We start from the raw sequence: 22,100 nt of genomic DNA on the forward strand, positions 1-22,100 counted from the left end.
TTTCCCTAATATTAAACCAAAATTTACATCTTTGTAGCTTATATCTGTTGTTCCTGATTCTATATTGTGAGGCTAAGCAAAATGTTTCATCTCATATGGAGCCAAGATCATTAAGGAAAGACAGATAAACGCTCCCCTGAACGCTCCATAAAATGTTTCCAAACAATTTTTAAATAATATCCTAAAACAAATTCTGGAGTAGCAAAACCTACCAAAAGACAGGATGAAATAATTTTCTAGCCCAAGACAACTTAGAAGGTCAGCAGGAAGGGTCTCTCACACAGGGGTAAGAGTGGAATATAGTCTAGTGTAGATCAAGCCCTAACAAATCAGCAGTAGGCTTTGGAGGTGACTCAATCACTGACAGCGGTGACAATTTTCAGACTTCTTAGCTCATAGACAGTAAGGGAGGGAGCAGACAACTGGAAATAAGGAGCTTATAGGAGATCCTGTGTTGTCACTACAGGCAGCACTCTGTTGCATTGTCTGTACTTGCATCTGGATTTCAGTCAAGGGTGAGGAGGAGCATTTGTACACCAGAACTTGCAGTTTAAGAGGAACTGGGACCCTAGCCATGATTTCATGGCAGAAAAGTATACTTATGGTCACCCAGAGAGTAAAGCACAGACCAGGAATATAGTAAATACACCTGTCCCTAGATCATACCACCTTGGAAGAACTGAAAACTTATAAATTCCCAGAATTATCTCTGAAAACATTTGTACAAAAAACCTGAAGTTTGAGACAGTTCTCTCTCCACTCTTGAAGAAGAACTCCACTCTAGCAGAGGGTTAAAAGCCAAGGAGCTGGAAAATGAGCAAACAATAGAAAAAAGATTTTGACTTTAGAGGGTTACCATGGTGACAAGGAAGATCAAAACACAAACTCAGAAGAAAAAGCAAAGTCAAAACTGCTACATTCAAAGCCTCAAAGAAAAACATGAATTGATTTCATGGGGAAAAAAAAAACAGATTACTAAAAGAGGCAAAAAAAAAAATTGAAGAAAATAATACCTTAAAAAACAGAATAGGTCAAATGGTAAAAGAGGAACAAAACTATAAATGAAAAGAATAATGCCTTGAAAAGCAGAATTGGCCAAATGGAAAAAGTGGTACAAAAATTCATTAAGGAAGAGAATTTCCCCAAAAGGAGAAGTATACAAATGGAAAAGGAAGTATGAAAGTTCACTGAAGAAAATAATTCCTTAAAAAACAAAATTGAGGAAGTGGATGCTAATGACTTTATGAGATATCGAGAAATAATCAAAATCAAAAGAATGAAAAGATAGAAGAAAATGTGAATTATTTCATTAGAAAAACAATTGACCTGGAAAATAGTTCCAGGAAAGATAATTTAAGAATTCTTGGACTGCCTAAAAGCTATGATAAAAGTCTAGACATAATCTTTTAAGAAATTATCAAGGAAAACTACTCTGATATTCTAGCACTAGTAGGTAAAATAGAAATTGAAAGACTCCTCCAGTCACTTACTGAAAGAGATCTTCAAATAAAACCCTTTAAGGATATTATAGACAAATCCCAAGGTCAAGGAGAAGATATTGTAAATAGCCAGAAAGAAATCAAATATTCTGGAGTCAGGATAATGCAAAATTTAGCAATTTCTACATTAAAAGATCAGTGGGCTTGACAAAAGAGGTGGGATTGCAACCAAAAACCATCTATTAAGGAAATTAGCATAATCCTTCAGGGGGAAAATGGATATTCATTGAAATAGAGGACTTTCTAGCTTTCCTAATGAAAATACTAGAGCTAAATAGAAAACTTGACTTTCAAATATAAGATTCAAGAGAAGCATAAGAAAGTAAACAAGAAAGAGAAATCATTAAGGCTTTCTTTAATAAGGTTAAACTGTTACATGGGAAAATGGAACTCACAACTCCTAAAATCTTTTTAATTAATAGGTCAGTTAGAAGGAGTAGAAGGTATGACTTTAACATGATTGGATGATTATTTAAAAAAAAATTAAGAGGTGAGAAAGAAAGAGATAGTGAGTAGAATGGCGCAAATTATCTAACATAAAGAAGTTACAAGAGTTTTACATTGGATGAGAATATATCAATATTATGCTCACTGGAATTGGCTCAAAGAGGGAATAATATTTATACTCAATGGAATATAGAAATTTGTTCTAGCCTATAGGAAGGCAGGAGGGGAAAAGGATAAGATGAGGCAGGGGGAGAGAAGTGAGAGAACATTAGGTAAGGTAACAGGCAGAAGCAAAATATTTTTGAGAATACCCAGGGTGAAAGAAAAGAGAGAGCAAGTAGTATAACAGAGAAAATAGGTTCAAGAAAAATACATCATAATCATAACTGTGAAAATTTGTTTTAGCAAGCTTCTCTGATAAGGACATCATTTCTCATCTATATTGAGAACTGAGTCAAATTTGTTTAAAAAAAAAGTCATTTCTCAATTGATAAATGGTAAAAGGATATGAACAGGCAGTTTCAAATGAAGTAATCAAAGCTATCTACAATCTTATGAAAAAAATACTCTAAATCACTATTGATTAGAGAAATGCAAATTAAAGCATCTCTGAGATACTACCACATACCTATCAGATTGGCTAATATGACAGAAAAGGAAAATGGCAAATGTTAGAGGTGGAATAGGAAAGTTGATACACTAAAGCACTGTTGGCAAAGTTGTATTCTGATTCAACCATTCTGTTGAACAATTTGACATTATATCCAAAGGATTTTAAAACCATTTATATCCACTGACCAAGCAATACCACTCCTAGATGTATATTCCAAAAAAAGAAATAAAAAACAAAAACAGAAAAGGATCTCTAAGTGCTAAAATATTTATACCTGCCCTCTTAGTGGAGGCAAAGAATTAGAAATTAAGGAAATGTCCCCATCAACTGGGGAATAATTGAACAAGTTGTATTCTGATGGAATGCTATTGTATTATAAGAAATGATAAGCAGCATACCCTTAGAAAAGCTTGAAAAGACATATAAATACATGTGAAATAAATAGAACTATGAGAACATTGTGTACAGTAATAGCAATATTTCATGGTGATAAATTGTAAATGATTTTGCTGTTCTCAGCAATTATGAGAGATTTATGAAGAAAAATAGGTCATGAATGAGGTTCCTAAGAAAAAAGCACCAGAATTCAGATAAATTTATAAGGGAATTCTATCAAATATTTGAAGACAAACTAATTCTAATAGTAAGTAAATTATTTATAATAATAGTTAAAAATGAATCCTATCAAACTACTTTTATAAAACTAATATGATATTGATATCTAAACAAAGAAGAGTACAGAGAAAAAATATAGACCAATTTTATTAATGAATATGGATGTAAAAACCCTAGGAAAAATACTAGCTAGAAGATTACGACAATATATAACAAAGATTATACATTGTGACCGAGTAGGATTCATACCAGGAATACAAGAATGGTGACATAGGGAAAATTATTAAAACTATTGATTATATCAATAACAAAAGTTTAAAAAAATCATATGATTATATTAATAAGTATGGTATAAATAGATGTTCCCTAAAATTGATAAAAATCATTTATCTAAAATCATCAGTAAGCATTATTTATAATGGGGTTAAGCTCGTTATGGGGTTAAATGGTGTAAAGTTTTTACAATAAAATCAGGTGTGAAACAAGAATGTCCACTGTTACCAATATTATTTAATATTTTATTGTAAATAGTAGCAGTAGTAGTAAAGGAAGTAAAAAAGAAATATTTATCACAAATGTAACTTTGTGAAGAGATAGTAAGAAATATTCAATTTAATAAACTCAATAATATAAAATCCTTCAAGGTACTCCTGCCAAAACAAATTTATAAACTATAAAAATTATAAAAACATTTTTAATACAAACAAAATTAGATTGGAGAGACATTATTCATGGGAAGGCAGAGCCAATATAATAAAAATATAGTTTTACTTAAGCTAATTTATATATTCGATTCTATCTCAATTAAATTACCAAAAATTTTTTACTGAATTGGAAATAATAATAACAGAATTGATTTGCAATAACAAAGTAAAAAATATCAAAGGAACTAATGAAAAAAAGTATAAAAATGAGATTTAGCAGTAACAGAACTTAAACTATTATAAGGCAGTAATTTTCAAAATTATTTGGTATTGGATAAGAAATAGAAAGTAGATTAAGGGAGAAACTGGGAATAGAGCAATATTTTGTACCATTTACCAGGATAAGATCACATGGATAATGACCTACATATAAAGAGTGATATTATAAAACATTTGGAGAATATGGAATATACTACTTATCAGACTTATGGGTAGATGAACACCTTAAGAATAATAAAAAAATAAAGATTAGAGTGAGCATAAAATGAGTAATTTAGATTACATTAAATCAAAAGGTTTTTGTGTAAATAAAACCAAAATCAGAAGAAAAGCAGAAAAGTGGAAAAACTTTTTTGTAGATGATTTTTCATATAAATGTCTCATATCTCTTCTCAAGCCTATAAGAATACAAGTCATTTCCCAATAGATAAATGGTCAAGAGATATAAACCAGCAGTTACCAGATGAAGAAAGGAAAACAATTTATATTCATATAAAAAATGTTCTGAATCATTATTGATTAGAGAAATACAAATTAAAACAAACATCAAATATCATTTTATAACTATCAGATTGGCTAAAACAATTGAAGAGGAAAGTGACAAATAGAGGAGGGGATGTAGAAAAACTGGGACACTAATTCACTGTTGGTGGAACTTTGAAATGATCCAGCCATTTTGGGGAGCAATCTGAAATTTTGCCCAAAGAGTTATCAAACTGCCTATACTTTTGACCCAGAAACACCACTACTTGATTCTGTTTCCAAAGATTATTAGGGAAAAGGAAAGAATCTATATGTTCTAAAATGTTTATAACAGCTCTCTTTGTGATGGCAAAGAAATGCAAAGTGTGGGAATGCCTATTAATTGGGGAATGGCTGAACAAGTTGTGGTCTATGATTGTGATGGCATAATACTGAGCTGTAGAAATGATGAGCTCCTTGATTCTAGAAAAAACATGAATAGACTTGCACAAAATAATGAAGAGTGATATAAGCAGAATCATGAAAACATTGTATTCAGTAATAGCAATATTATTTTTAGAACAACTTTGAGTGAATGCCATTTTGACTATACCCAATATATAATACAAATATCTAAATATAAATACCCAAAATAACTACAAAGGAGAAATAAAGGAAGATGCTATGTGCCTCTAGAGAAAGAATCAATAAATAGAAGTATGTTCAGAATGATCTGTGTGTGTGTGTGTGTGTGTGTGTGTGCAGTCATCTGCAGAATGAAGGGAGGGGAGAAAAAAAGGAAAAAAAATCTACATGGTAACTATTATATATTTAAAAGGAATGTAAATTGTATACAATAAACTTGCATTTTCATGTGCAATCATCTTTTTTCTACTGTTATGGAAATGCTTATTTTATTACATAAATTTAAAACAAATAAATTTTAAAAAATGTTTCAGGGTGAACACTGATAGTCTGAATATAGATGAAAGCATACTTTTTTTCCTTTATTTATCTTAGGGTTTTTTTTCCTACAAGGAAATGTTATAGGCCAGAACTTGAAAGAAAGTACTAAGTGGAATTGAGGAGACAATGGTTAAACCAAAAAAAAGGTTTCTTTCAAAACCTTACTAACATGGAAATATATTTGCATGACTGCACATGTATAACCTATATCAAATTGCTTGACTTGTCAGTGAGGTATGGAGGGAAATGAGGGAGACAATTTGGAACTCAAAAAAAGTCAAAAGAGATTTTTATATGTGATTAGAGAAGCAATAATATAATTTTTTTTTTTTTAAAAAAGAACATTTTATCTGTATTCTATGTGGTAGTTTTTTGAATTTTTGAAGACAATCGTTACATCCCCCATGTTTTCCTTTTTTTAGGTCAAACATCCCCTCATTCCTTCAACCAATTCTGTGGCATGGAATCAAGACTTTTTTTTTTTAAACATTCTAGTTGCTTTCTTCTGTTTGCTTTCCATATTTTCCAGATTCAATATCACTCTTAAACTGTGGCACTCCAAATGGTCAGTCTGAGTTTAGAATTCAAGCATTTCCAAATTCATGTAATTGTGTTTGCTTTTATAACATATCTTTCTCTATTTTCCTCAGGAGTTGAATCAAATATTAAGTGCTTGTCAGCCGCTTTGCTGAAGTCTAGACAAACTATAGCACTGTGCATATATATTAATCTAGTAATAATAATACTAAAAATAGTAAACAAGCAAAAGCACTTTCCGGTCTCATTTCTACAGAAATTGCTTTGTACATAATGGACTCTAGGGGCTGAACTAGTGGTCTGGGAGACATTGCTACTGTCAGGCATCTGGGGCTTACCTGCCCATTGATGGTAAAGGGGTAGCCTGTCTCCATTGGTGTAAAGGGAGGTTGTGAGAGTACTCAGTGATAATAATGAAATGAAATTTGCCTCTTTACATCAGTTAAGTACTTAACGCCTCATTTTCCCCTCCCTCAATCCATAAAATTTGGAGGATTATACTAGAAGAACCCCCAGCTCTAAAATTTCATGACTCTAAAAAGTTTTCAATTAGAATAGATATTATTATTTTTATTTATTTTATTATATTATATGTTATGGGCCAGAACTCTGAACTTGAAACAAAGGATTCTTACAAGGTACTAAGTCAGTGGAATTGATAGAGACAAAAGTTATCTAATTTAGCATGGTTCAGTATAATTGATTTAATCCTACAAGGAAATATTATGGGCCAGAACTTGAAACAAGGTGCTAAATGGAATTGAGGAGACAATGGTTAAATCTATTTTAGCAGTGATTTAATCCTATAACAAATAATAGTTTCCTAGTATCACTAGGAATGATTGGTGTGTACTCAGTGTGGAGCATATAAGCTAGAAGCCTCAGCCAGGGAAATTCAGAGACATTTGGAGAGAAGGCAAAGGACTGGCGGTAGGAGCTTAAGCTCTCGGAACCAAGAAGAGAGATAGGCTTCTAAGAAAGCTAACCAGGCCCCAGGAAAGGAGACAAGACTTTGAAAGAGATAATAAAGGATTTGGACTTTAACACCTGGCTGCACTTGTGGTGATTACTAAAATGAAATGAAGACTTCTCCCAGAGCCCCAAGAAAACCCAACAAGAGAACATTACATTTTAGAGAGAATATTACAATTATATTATTTTATATATAAGATATTTATGTTAAATATACATTATGCTGATGGTATTTTATTTATAATATTTATATGAACTATTATATCATTTTATAAAATAAATAAAATTTTATTTTAAAAATAACCATTTCTTTTTTCAGTAGTATTTTATATTTCCAAATACATACAAATATACTTTTCAACATTCACCTTTACAAAACTTTGTATTCAAATTTTTCTCCTCTCATCTTCCCAAATTAATTTTAGAAAGTTTTATTGAGGACTTAAAAAATCATAGTTGTTTCAAATCATTTCCCCTTTCTGAGACTTGCTTTATGACAAAGAAAAAAGGATTAACTGAAGTAACAGATGCAACTACCAATATATATCCATATCATAATTCCCTACCTTTCTAATGAAATGATAGTGGTGAATATCTTAATCTTTTCTCTAGCAAAAAGATTAGGTTTTATAAATTTCAGTGTTTGCCTTCAATTTTCATTTTATATTTTAACAGTCATTGTACATTTTGTTTACTTGATTTTTCTTGCTTTACTCCATTTCCATTCATATGAGTTGACCCATGTTTTCTGAATTCCTTCTCTTCATTTAATATTGCACAATAGTATTTCATTATGTTCTTATATTACAATTAGTTATTCCCTATTCAGTGGATATTGCCTTTGATGAGGTTAGTCCCATTCTTTTTTTTTGCTGCTGAAACAATTGGGGTTAAGTGACTTGTCCAGGATCACACAGTGAGGAAGTGTTAAGTGTTTGAGGCCAAATTTGAACTCTGGTCCTCTTGGCTTCAGGGCTGGTGCTCTATCCACTGTACCACCTAACTGCCCTGATTTGATGAGTTTAAAAGGCAGTATCAGTTGACTCTACCCCATGCCTATAATGTAAGATGATAAAACTGTCTTCTTTCCCAAAATGCTTTGCAGTTTTCTCAATACTTCTTTCCATAGCATTCCAGTTCTTTGGTACCACAAAAAAAAATGCTCCTATGGTTATTTTGGTTGATATGGAGCCTTTCCTTTCTGTTTTTGACCTCCTTGGGGTGTAAACTTATCAGTGGGACAAAAGATTATATATATATGTATATACACCGCCAAAATGCGGTGGTCTTCCTTGGAAGGCCGTCTTAGTCTCAGTTGCAATCAATAATTAATCCAAAATCGCAGCTAGCTGCTAAAAATTGCAAACGTTTATTTCTCCTTACAAATTATCCCAGTTAGTTGAGGCCTATCTCTCTGCCTGGCTCCAAGAGATCTTGTAGCTTTGTCCTTGGCTTCTGTCTCTGCTTTCTTCAGCCTCCAGCCAGCTCCGACTCGTGGCTTCTCAATCTCCAGTCTGTGGCGAGTAGTCTTTTCTTCCAGAGTGTTCTGTCTCAGAGCCCTGTTGATGTTCCAGAGAATATATATATATATATATATATATATATATATATATATATATATATATATATATATATATATATATATATATATAATCTTTTGTCCCACTGATAAGTTTATATATATCTTTTGTCCCACTGATGAGTTTACACCCCAAGACACTCTCTCTCTCTCTCTCTCTCTCTCTCTCTCTCTCTCTATATATATATATATATATATAGTGACTTTTCTTGCATTAATTTGAAATTGTTTTCAAGAATGGTTAGAAAAGGCTATTCATGTATCTGCATTGTTGACTGTTTTTTAAAATCACCTTTGTAAATTTGTTTAGTATGAGGTAGAACTTCAGATTTGCTTTTATGTGCATTTCTCAAATTAGGAGTTATTTGGAAAAAATTATATGAGTATTACTATGTTAGGGTTCTTTTGAGAACTGTGTGTTCCTATCTCATATATTGAAGATTGGCTCATGTTCTTAAAAATTTATGTTATTTCTTTATATATATATATATATATATCTTTCATATCCTCATATCAAAGATAATAGATACAAAATTTTTCCAGTTAACAATTTCCCTTCTTATCTACCTTGATTTGATCATGCAAAATTTACATTCATATGATCAAAATTGTTTATTTCTTTTCTTTTAGTACACACTTTGTCCCTTGTTTGGTCAAGAATTGTACCCTTTAGCAATAGTTGAGAAAGATACTTTCATTCATTTTTTTCTATTTATTTTTCCCCATCCATGTGAGCTTTTATATTTAAACTGTATATCCTTTTGGAATTTATTGTGATATATACAATGTTTAATAATTGGCTCTGGAAAAAATTTGTGTAGATGATTTACTTTTAAATCATTAGTGACATTTTCTCCATAATTTTCTTGTCTAATTAATTAATAAAACAATAAATCCTGATTTGCTGCATTTATCAATTTCTGAGGTACAAATGCTTATAATGAAAATTTACCAATCAGCTTTCAGGAACCAGTTCCATCAAGCTCTAGTATATCTCTGGTGGTATTTGTTATAAAATTATGATATTGACTTCTTTGCCAAACTTCTTTCTACTATTTCCAGAATTTTTTGTTGAATAAGGGATCCTTCCTCAAGTAACATATTCTTGTCAAGCATTGGATATTAAATTAATTTGTTTCTGATTCTTTCTTATCTGGTTTGTTTTACATATTTATGTTTCTATTTTTTAACAAGTGCCAAATGTTTTCATGATTACTCATTATTTTTTGAAGTCTAAGAATGCTATTCCCCTTTCAGTACTACTTTTTTTCCATTATTTCTCTGAAGATCATTGCCCTTTTATTTATATAAATGAATTTCACTATCATTTTATATTGTTCCACAAAGTATCTCTTGACAGTTTCATTGGTAAAACAGTAAATCTATAAAATTATTTTTAAAATATCATAATTGGGGCAGCTGGGTGGCACAGTGGATAGAGCACCAGCCCTGAAGTCAGGAGTACCTGAGTTCAAATTTGATCTCAGACACTTAACACTTCCTAGGTGTGTGACCCTGGGCAAGTCACTTACCCCCAATTTACATTTATTTGTTATTTGACATGACCCAAACAAGAGTAATGAATATCATTCCAATTAATTATCTTTATTTTGGTAAAAAATGTTTAATTGCATCTATATGCTTTGAGTATTTAGATGGGCTCCATTTATTTTATTCATTTAGTAGTTATTTTGATGATTTTTTTCTTTTATTTGTTAATGGATTTTATTATTGCTATATGAAATGGTGACAATATTTGTGAATTTATTTTGTATCCTTATTATAGTCATTCCAATTAGTTGTTCCCATTAGTTTCTTTGCCATTTTTCCTAATTTAATTTTTACTTTTGAAATTAAGGATTTATTTGCTTTCCTGATCTCCTTTCTCTCTCACTGAAAAAAAAAAATCTTGTTAGAATTATGCAAAAAAGCAAATTATAGTTCCACATTGGCCATTTAAAAATTTATGTTCTGTTCTGCATCTCTCTCAGGCTATGGACATTGGAATGATGGTGGGTCATTGGATTGATCAGAATTTTTAAGTCTTTCAAAGTTGTTTGTCTTTAAAATATTGTTATTATTGTTGTATAATTTGTTCTCCTTGTTCTGCTTATTTCACTTTGCAGTAGTACATACATGTCTTCTCAGGTTTCCCTGGATCAATTCTTTTCATCATTTCTTATGGTACAATGACATTCCATTATATTCTCATAAAACAATTTATTCAGCTATTCTCCAATTGAGGAATATTGCTTTACTTTCCTCTTCTTTGGCTCTTCAAAAAAATTGGTAGAAATATTTTTGTATGTATGATTTTTTTCTCTTTATTTTATTTTTTATGAGGGATAGGCATGTTTAACAGTATTACTGTGCCAGAGGATGTACATAATTCAGTAATTTTTTGAGTATAGTTCCATATTCCTATCCAGAGTGGCTAGATCAATTCACAGTTCTATTAGTGGTGAATTAAAAGTGCTTATTTTCCTGCATTCTGAGAATGAGTTTTTAAAGATCTGTATTCCTGTTTTGTTGGTTGGAGTCTTTTTTTTTTTTTTTTGGTAGGTAATTGCCCATTTCCTTTTAACTTCTCAGATTTGTTAGATTGTAATTATTTATTGTAAGCTCAATATGTTTTTTTTAAATTAGTGGCCAAAACTCAGGTTATGATCAAAGTTGAGGCTGAAGCAACTCCATTTTTATTAGAATTTAATTTTTGCTACATCACAAAATTAAATTTAGTTAATTATGCGTAATTTGGATTTATTTATTATACATTAAAAATTGCATGGAAATTCTCAAAACTGCTAACTACATTGTCCTCAGCACTGCTTAATCTAGTCTTGTTAAAATAATGTGCTTTGACATTTTCATTATCTTTAGGAACTTTGAGTTGAATGAAGAAGATCAATGGATTTACCAGATAATTGTAGATCAGTATCCAAAAGATATTCAGGGAAGAAGAGCTTTATATTTGGATATGTTACAGAGATATTTACCTCACAAATCTAGACATGATCTGGTGAGTGCTATTTTGAGTATTAAGAAGTTTGTTTATTAGAAAAAATATATATATTCAACACAAAAGTCTTGTTGAAAGTAACCCTTTGGAAATAATTTAACTCATAGAGTCTAAAGAAGGTAAACATTTGAAATATGGCCACCATTTTACAGTTTTATCTTATCATTATTATCATTCCTCTTGATAAATTTTTTTTATTTTTAAACCTTTATTAACACCTTTATAAGGAAATTTGTTTGTATAGAAGAATGCATTTTTCTACCTAAGCTAGACAAAAAGCAATGATAAATTCAAAGCATCTAATTTTATTGGCAGAACAGGCTACTGTTGTATTGCAGATTTATAGATATATTATTTTTTATCTTTACCTTTGTTTAATAGCTTTTTACACTTAATACTAGTAAATAAATGCATACTTTACATTTCTTTTTTTTTTTTTTAATCTTTGGACTTTTAAGCTAAGCTTTTGAAGAAGTTATTCAGCTTTATTGGGCTTCTGTTCAGAAGTCTGAAGTAAAAATGATCAAATACATTGATGTTATTTAAATTATCTCATCCATTTTATTTTACTACCACATCTTTGTCTGTTCCTCCCCAAAGCCCTCCTTCCCTTTCTCCCTTTCTTCTCCTCCCCTTTCTTCATCACTTAACTTTAGAAGACTGTAAATTCCTTGAATGCAGGGACTATGTGTAGTTTGTTTTTATCCTTCCTCCAGCTCTGCATTAGGTGTGATGATTACTTCATAAATGTTTTGAATGAAAAGATTATATATTAAATGTTTGTATCTACAGATATCATAGGCTAACAAGAGTTTTATTAATATTAAATGCTTATTCTTTTAGAAAAATTTTGTTTTTCTAACTTTTGTATCTGGTTGTTTGTATGTGATGTTTTCCCCCCATAAAAGATCAATTCATATTACTAGTTAGTTTCTTTCTGACTTTTCTATTTATCTAATATTAATTATGCATTCTATTTAAGCTTTAGGTATTTTATCATTCTTTTCAGAATCATGTCTGCTTCCTTTCAAAATGTTTGGCAGGTGCTAAATAATCCTATTTGAGGTTTTGTGGATTAAGACTAACAAGTTAACAGAACAGTTGGATTTTAATATTCAGAATTAAAAATATAAATTCATATCAAAATGCTTTTTTTTTAAAGTGAAGCTACAATCTGCTCATTGTATACTTAGCCATCAAGAAATGAAATATTTGTTTTAAGGCCTCTTTTCTCTTTACTGTTTGCTCATCAACTTTTATACCTTGCTTACATGGTTAGATAAATATCTAAAAATCAAGAGGCCCAGCCTAGGCTGGCAAAAGAAGCAAAGAATTGGCTTGGTTATTTAGATATATTTTGAGGCAAAATCGGTTCTTATCTAAAATGTTCAGGCAAAGAGCTGTACAACTGGGATTATCTTGCTTATTGAAAATGTTGTGAATGATTGTTTTAAGTCTCCATCTTTTATTTGGAAAACTCTGATAAGTGCTTATAATTCTAACATATTATACAAACTGACTAAATTTAAGAAAACATGATTATTTGTCCTCACATAAAGCTGTGATTTTTTTCTTTACTTTTTCATTGGTTCATTTTATATAAACACTATAGTCATTTACCAGTATTATCCATTTCCCTCCCCAACTTTCCTCCATTAATAACTCATTGTAACAGAGAAAAAGGTTTTGGCATTTGTCTTCCCCATCAGAATTTGGGGCACAAAAGAAATTGATTTTTAGACAACAATTGCTTTCTACTCTTAAGAAAAGCTTCATATTTCCCTTGGCTTTCCTATCAACATAATTTGAGCAAAAATGACTTTGTTAAGTGTAACATTTTTTTCATAATTACAAAATGTTAATAGTTAGCAACTTTCTTTTTAGGTTACACATGAGAAATATTGGAACCAATATTGTTTAACCAAGGATCAGAGAAGAATTTTCTTATTAAATTGGGCTAAGGATAAGAAAGACTTTATACAAAAAGCTGTAACAACTGTTGCAGAAGCACATACTGCTTATGAAATGGAGACCATTTTGGCCCATGACAGAAAAAAGCAACTGGAACTCTGTGCTGATCTGAAAGAAAAGGTAGGACATTTTATAAAAGCTATCTTCTAAGTAGTTCTTTGAATAACCATTTGTTTAATTAAAGCTTTTTATTTTCAAATATATGCATGAATAATTTTCGACATTCACCTTTGCAAAACCTTGTGTTCCACATTCCCCCCCCGCCTTCCACCCACCTCCTCCCCTAGCTGGCAAGTAATGCAATACATGTTAAACATGTACAGTTCTTCTATATATATTTCCACAATTATCATGCTACACAAGAAAAATGAAACAAGAAAGAAAACAAAATGCAAGGAAACAACAACAAAAAGAGTGAAAATTCTTTGTTGTGGTCCACATTCAATTCCCACTGATCTCTTTGTGGGTACAGATGGCTTTCTTCATCACAAGACCAATGGAACTGGCCTGCATCATCTCATTGTTGACAAGAACCATGTCCATCAGAATTTAACATTGTAAATATTGTTGTTGCTACGAATAATGGTCTTCTGATTTTGCTCATTTCACGTAACATCAGTCCATATAGGTCTCTCCAGGCCTTTCTAAAATCGTCCTGCTGATCATTTTGTATAGAACAATCATATTCCATAACATTCATATACAATAACTTATTCAGCCATTCTCCAATTGAATGAATAGCCATTTTCTTTTTTTGAAACCAACCATAAAACTCATTTCTCTAAGAAGCCACTAAGAGCAAATAGCAAGGAAGATGTGGGAAGATATAGATGTTAACCAATTATTGAAATTCACTCAATGTTAATTATTAAAATTCAGGAATCCACTGAAGTCAGTCATGATGCCTGTAGACTTTAATGTAATTTGGAGGCATTCATAGAAAGATACAAAAATAAGCAGGTAAATGTTCCTGACTGTGGAGGACCAAGATATCCAGCTGAAATAGAGGAAGAAATACTCATTCTTGTCATGAATTCCTCATATTATACATTTTTGAAATGTGTTCTAAGAGTCTAAATCATAAAACATATTGTTGAAAAATAAATATATATAATACCTGGATGACTGGCCACAGATATCCATAGGTAATATTGTATGCTCCTCTTTCTTTGACATCATTCTAGAGTAAATCTCTGAACTTTTCATTGTTATAGCAGTTTTGGTGTGATTTACTTCACTATCACTATAGAAAAATCTGGTTACTGGTAATCTTGCCTGTTCCATTCAACCATGGAGGCCAAAAAAAGGCTTAGTGCCATTTTTCAAAGCATCCACACTTTGGAAATTACGATATATATTCCATATTATATCATATAATCAAAAGACTAAGAGAGTTAACCAGGTTTATTTGAATTATTTATCATCTATTATGGCATAATAATTTTCCATCACATTCATATGTTCTAGTTTGTTCAGTAATTACCAAATCATAAGGCATACATTTTCTTTCAATTTTTATTATTACAGTGGAGGTATGTGGATTGTTTTGTTTTTTGGTACATATGGGTCTTAGTGTCATTATGCTCCTTTGAGTGTAAACCCGATAGTAGGATCTCTGGATCAAAAGATATTCCAAATTATCTTCTAGAAATGTTGAACCAATTCATAGGTCCATCAGCAATTAATTAACAAAGGTATGTGGTGTTTTTTTTTTTTTTTTGCATGTTTTCAGTTTCATTAGATTGAGCTTCTTGATAGTAGGACTTTTGTCTTTGCTATAACACAAAGTGCTTCTAAAAAATTATTAGTATATATGGGTCTTTTTCCTATTTTCTTTTATCTCTTTGTGTAATATTTCCAGTAGTGGTGTTGGTAGATTAAAGGGCAGATATACATAGTTTAGTGATATTTTTGGTTATATTTCCAAATTATATTTCAGAGTAGCTGAGCTAATTCAAAGATAGTCCCTTCAACAACTATCACTTTATTTTATTTTTTTGGTTATCTTTGTCAATCTGATGGGCAGAAAATGGAACCTCAGAATTATTTTAAATTATATTTCTCTTATCAGTGATTTAGAGCATTTTTTTCCTATGTCCATTGACAGCTTGCTTTTCTTCTTTTGAAAAATATCTCTTTATCCTGAGAAGATTTACTCATTGGAAGCATGCCTCACATTACTATTTATTTCAATCAGTTCCCTATATATCCTTTGGCTATAAAAGCTTTATCATTTTTAGCATCTATTTCAGTTCTTAAATATAATGAAACATTCATAAATGACTATAATAGTTCTTTTATTATGGACTTAATCTGGAAATTTTTTTTCGGGCTTATGATGACAAATACCAAATTTTATATTATTCATATTTCATATTTTTTTTTACCAGTTATGAGTCATTTATACAGATTTTGATTTTCAGTTTGAGACAAATAGAAGGAAAACATTTTGAGCAATATGTGTGTGTGTGTGTGTGTGTGTGTATGTGTGTGTGTGTGTGTGTGTGTGTGTGTGAAAGAGAGAGAGAGCAGAGAGGGAGGGAGGGAGAGAAAGAGAGAATCTGTTGATTCCTGAAGCATTTATAGGAGAATCAAGTGTTTAAATTTCAAAGTGCTATTAAAATGTCATCTTTGATTACTATGCCTTTGTCTTTACTTGTACAGAAACCAGCAATTGAAAAGAATGTGTTGCATGCAAGTATTTTAAAATGGCATACTTTTTAGTAGTATTTAAATACTAATGAATATTAGAGAGCATTCACTATTTGTGGGGGAACAACTTTGAAACAATGAAGAACTGAGTTCCAGTCTTGCCTCTGATACACACTTAAACTTTCAGTACCCAAACCACTTTACAAGACATAATTTGTGATCAAGTTGCTAATCTGTATAAGGGATAACTTTCAATATTTACTTAAATTGTAGGTTTTTTAGTTTCTGTATGAAAAAAACAATGTATAACTAAAATAATACTGATTCCTAAGTAGGCAATTGGTTACTAGAGTTCCCCTGCCAGAAGGCAAAGAAAAAAAAAAGGAGGAGGAGGAGGAGGAAGAGAAAGAGGAGGAGCAGAAAGAGGAAGAGGAAGAGGAGGAGTAGCAAAGGAGGAGGAGCAGATGATGGGGAAGGTGAAGAAAGAAATCAAACCAAAATTGAAATTAAAAACAAAACAAAATACTAACAATTGTTTCATACTCCCACACTGAAATAGGAAGAAAATCTCAGAATGTTATGCTAATGTTTTAACTTATTCTTTGATACCTTAGTTTATTATATAGTGTTAGCTAGTTTTTAAATTTATGGTGGGAATAAACTCAACATTAGCTATGATCTGAATCAGAGATATATAGTAATCATCATCATCATCCAGATGATCATCCAGTTCAGCTCAATATTTATGCCAAAATATGTGCATCAGATAATCTGTAGTATGATATGGTAATCTATAATATTATGGCTTATTTGATATGGCTTTTATTTACCTGTTTGTGAGACCTGTAACACTTTTGGCCAAATCTCTCTACAAGTAATTCAATTCAACACCCATTTTGTCTAGCTAAATCCTACAAAAGACCATTGATTACTATATTAATGATTCTGTGAGGGAGTGCAATATCTGCATGTTTAGTAAGGGGGTATTTGTGTGTCTTTGGGCCAGAAGCCCAATAATTACATCAGTTCCTCTCTTATAAAGCTTTCCCAAATGTTGCAGCAGCTTCATTTGCCACCAGTGGGTATTCAGCTCAGCTTTCAAGTGCTTTGACTGTCCCCCCATTTTTGGCCATTTTGAAGATACCCAGAAGATGAAATAGGGTATTACTTAAAATATTTTAATTCTCATGCTCCAAAGCTACTACTCCCATATCTAAGTTGTTCTCTTGTGACAAATCCTTGTATTCACAGAACTCAGATATTCAACATATGATGGTCACATAATTTATTGAGCTTAGTAAAAATGAAAATAAATGCTCTTACTCTCTCAGCTCTTCAGGGATGGTAAGAAGAAATTCTTAAACACTCATATCTGTAACTTATTTAAAAGGAATATGGGGAGAGGTCTATGCCTTTTAATTTAAATTCCATGACATAGCATATGATGAAGGAAAGTGGGGGGAAAAGTAGTGGGGAAAAATTAAATTTCCCTTTCATGTTTACCAACTGATAGTATTCTCCTTGGCCTTCAAATTTGGAGTTCTCTTTCTTTGTGCTCTGGTTCTAATATTGTGCTCAGCCTCTCTAGTGCTGGTCTCTGGCAGTCTCAGTCATGATCTGAGAGAGTCTCAGAATTTAGCAGCAGTAGCTTTCACAGATACTTGCTACAATGTACCTTATGGAAGCCCAGCAATCTTAATCCCCAAACTGTTGCTAAACCACAGATATCTGGATAATGATGAACCAATCTGAACCTAACAGTAGCTAGCCACTGATAGACCATTCTCCATATAATGAGGAAATTTAGATCTCAAAAGAGTGGCCAAATCCTATCTTATATCACCCTCTAGCCTATTTTGAGACAGCATCTTTCTCTTTCCTAGAGGAAAACAGGGGCATCCTCACCTCTCAGTATCAAATTTTTTTCTCTTTGTGGAGATTCCTAGGGACTTTGAATTCATACATAAATGAAAAAACAATACATAAGTACCCCCTAAATGTATAAAACCTGATAATTAAGCAGTATAATCAATATATATATATATATGTATGTATACATGTACATTATATATATGTATGTATGTATAGATCCTGGACACATACTAAAAAAAAAAAAAAAAAAAAAAAAAGAATTGGGTCCACAACTAAATGGAAGGAGAACAATGGGTTTGTTTGACTTTGGAAAACTTCATAACTCTTTGATGATCCCAAATTTCTACCTGAAACAGAAGCCCATCTTTTTAAATACCCATATTCTACTGGTTTGTTGCATGTTTATAAGTCATAGAATATTACCATTTCTGAATAATTTAAAATAAACACGACAGTGATGAGTTGCATGGTGTATGTGTGCAGGTTGCAGCTAATAACAAAAAAACTATGAAAAAAGAGAAGTATAACATGTCTGGTCTGATCAAAGACATTATAATCAAAAAGGAAAATGGGATGTGATGAGAGAAAGGATAACTTATGGCCAGCCAGTGTGCTTGACTGGTATAATTACAATATAGAGAAAGCAAGCAAGGCCATGAGCACTTTGGGTAGGAGCTTACTTTTTGGGAGATCACCAATAAGAGTCACATAGGATAGATAGGGATGGATGAGATGTGACCTGAAATGCTGGAGAGAACATTCCTATCGATGAGTATGTAGTATAGTATTTGTCCAATATTTTAATGTTCACACAATTTCTCAATCACATTTCTAATGTACAATTTTAAATGGTGGTAGTTAATCTGCCTGTGAGATATATTCCCAAAGTTCGTCCTGACCATGCTGATTTCTACTTAATTCACTAATTTATTTGAATTGGTTAAAAGGAATATGCTTTCCAGGGATGATGGAAATATCATTTTGTGTCTCGGGGAAAGATTTAGCTCATCCAGTTTGACATTCTATTTTCAGATATGTAATGAGATAATTTACAATGCAAAGCTAGTAACTTCTGTCTATTCTTTCCCATCTAGTCCATTAAAATGCTTCATTACTAATATAGATACTTTGCTACTACATATGTTTATGTATATATACAACAACATATCAGTATTTTATATTTAAAAATTTTAATTGATATAATATTTTCCAAATTAAGCATTTTCTTTTATAAAAAGGAAAGTCTTCTGTGAATATATGAAAGTATATTAGTTTTGAAACTTATGTTGAACAGAATTTACAGCAGAAAAATATTTTTGGCAGAAGAATGTGCAATTGAAGGACAAATATGCCAATGTTGAATGTGTTTTTCAAGGGGAGGGCAGAGGGAAGGAAAAGCCCAACTAATATTCTCACCTTAAAAATCAAAACAAAAACTCAAATCAAAAAAACGAACCCAAATTTTGTTACTACTTACACTTCCAAAACAATATAATTCCCCTGGAAATTTTTTCAATTTAAATTTTCTCCATTAACAACCTTTTACAATAAACATACCAACTGGCTTTTAGCTGTCATCTTAAGTCTCAAAAGAATGTTCTTTGATTATAAAACTGGATTGACAGGAATTTAAGAGACTCCAAAAAGCCAAAAAAATTACTATACTCCTTTGTTCCCATGGATTTCCTCATCTGATGGCAAAAAGGACTAGCACTGAATAATAATCACATAAGGAAAAAAACCAAAGTATATAGAATTTCTCCCTCTTTCAAAATGATACACTGGAATAGAACATTTTGAATTATGCTATGTGTGAATTATTATGATTAATAATCATTTTATCTCACATTTGTAAAATGTATTTTGGTTTCTCAATCATGTATTATCTTTAAGCCTACAATTACTCCTTCAAAATGCTATGCTTTTTTTTTTTTGGCCAATAAAACACTCCTCTGTTGTATCAGGATGTTATTAACTCATTTTATAAACAAGGAAATAAGTAATAAAGAACTTGAACTCAGGGAAGTATACCTAACAGACTGAATGACAGGATCAAAAAAGATTCCAACAGATTTGAAAAATGGGCCAAATCCAACAAGAAATTTAATAAATTGAAATATAAAATTTTGCACTTGGGGATAAAAAATTAACTACACAAGTATAGAATGGAAACAATTTGGCTAAATCATAGATTACATGAAAATATCTTGCATATAAGTTCAACATGAGCCAATGGTAACATGACAGTCAAAAAAAAGTGAATGCTATCTTAGGATGCATTCACAGAAGCACATTGCCCAGAACAAGATATATTGATCTTACTGTCTCCAGAAAGTCATGTGTAAAGAAGAGGAAGAAGGCCTTTTTTTCTGGAATGTAGAGTATGTGTGAGAGAGAAATAGCAAATAAGTTCAGAAAGATAGGCTGAAGCCAGATTGTGAGTGCCAAAACCTAGTTATATTTGGAAACAAGTACAATCTTGTAGAGAATGGGCCCCTTTATTCTCTTGTGAATATTTTCCTGTTCCTTCTGAGGAGTATAATCAGATGCAACAGACACCTAAAAATTGTATCTGTATTTCTATTCAGTTCTAAGTGTGTAAGCTAGAACTGTTACTGGTTATACCTAATTGGAGTTGTGGGAACTTCAAAATGCCAATGTCAGGTCAAAGTCAGCCAAAGAACCAGGTTCACCATTCCTAACAAAGGGAATCCACTTGTGATGCAAGAGTATCCACATATGGAGCTTGCTTGTATGAAATGTCTTTGTTGAAGTTTTCTTTCTCCCTAAGACAGAAACTTCAGCAAAAGCTTGGGGTCCCAGCATTTGAGCCTAAAATTTTGATGTCAAGAGTCTTCTACTCTTGTTCCTTAGTCTTGGCTTGTGAAGATACACAAAAACTGTTTCTTCTTCTATATGATAGTCCTTTACTTCTTTCTGTTTTCTAGAGTGATCTTTCCAAATTCATTCAACTCTTTTTAAAATTTGTTCAGTCTTCATTCATTTATTTGGCAAATATTTATTAAGTTACTGCATTGTGTAGAATACTGTGAAGATTGTTCTAAAACTAGGGAGATTGTTTTAAATGAAATATGATCCTTCTTTTCAAATAAATTCTTGTAATGTTATCTTTCATAATTAAGTCATTGATTTCTCTAGATGATCAATGTTCTCCTTAACTGGATACTGTTATTATTAATTCAGTCATATCTGACTTTTTTGTAACTCCAGGAATATAGCATGTCAGTTCCTTCTATCTTTTACCATGTCTGAAAGTCTGTCCAAGTTCACAATCATTGTTTCCATGATACTATTTATCCATTTCATCTTCTGTCATCCCTCTTTTCTTTTGCCTTCAATCTTTTCTAATATCAAGGCCTTTTCCAATGAGTTCCATCTTCTTATTATGTGGCCAAAGTAATTATGTATTAGCTTCTGTATTTGACCTTCCAGTGAATGGACGGACCTAATTTCTTTTAAGTATTGACTGACTTGACTTCCTTGCTATTCAAGGAACTGTCAAAAGTCTTCTCCACCATACAAAAGTGTTGATTTTATGGCATTCAGCTTTCCTCATAATACAATTCTCATAGCAATACTTTGCTACTGGAAGAAGTATAGCTTTGACTATATTATCTTTTGGCAGCAAGGTGATCCCTCTATTTTATAAAATGCTGTTTAGATATGCCATAGGTTTCCTTCCAAGGAGCAAACAACTTTTAATTAAATTCAGATTTGTTTGAAATAAAATCCTGAAAAATCTAAGAGTTTATTGAAAATCCTTTTTTTTCTTCATTCAGTATTATGTTTTGTTTTACTATATATCATATTTTTGGCCTCAATCCTACTTCTTTTGATTGTATATATATATATATATATATATATATATATAAATATTCCAGGACCTATGATCTTTTATTGTAGTTGCTGATAAATCGTAGCTTCAGCATATTTGAAATTTTTTCTTGTAATC

General features: G+C 31.4%; 1 protein-coding gene across 1 annotated transcript in view; it reads left to right on the plus strand.

The window, feature by feature from the left end:
* Window positions 1–22,100, plus strand: part of CCDC148 (coiled-coil domain containing 148) — a 279,517-nt gene that overhangs the window by 137,299 nt on the left and 120,118 nt on the right. Inside the window, exons 9-10 of the mRNA XM_031960644.1 lie at window positions 11,494–11,632; window positions 13,517–13,723. Coding sequence (XP_031816504.1) covers window positions 11,494–11,632; window positions 13,517–13,723 — 346 coding nt within the window. The remainder of the gene's footprint in view (window positions 1–11,493; window positions 11,633–13,516; window positions 13,724–22,100) is intronic.

Source organism: Sarcophilus harrisii, chromosome 3 (assembly GCF_902635505.1).
Source record: "Sarcophilus harrisii chromosome 3, mSarHar1.11, whole genome shotgun sequence".
NCBI lineage: Eukaryota > Metazoa > Chordata > Mammalia > Dasyuromorphia > Dasyuridae > Sarcophilus > Sarcophilus harrisii.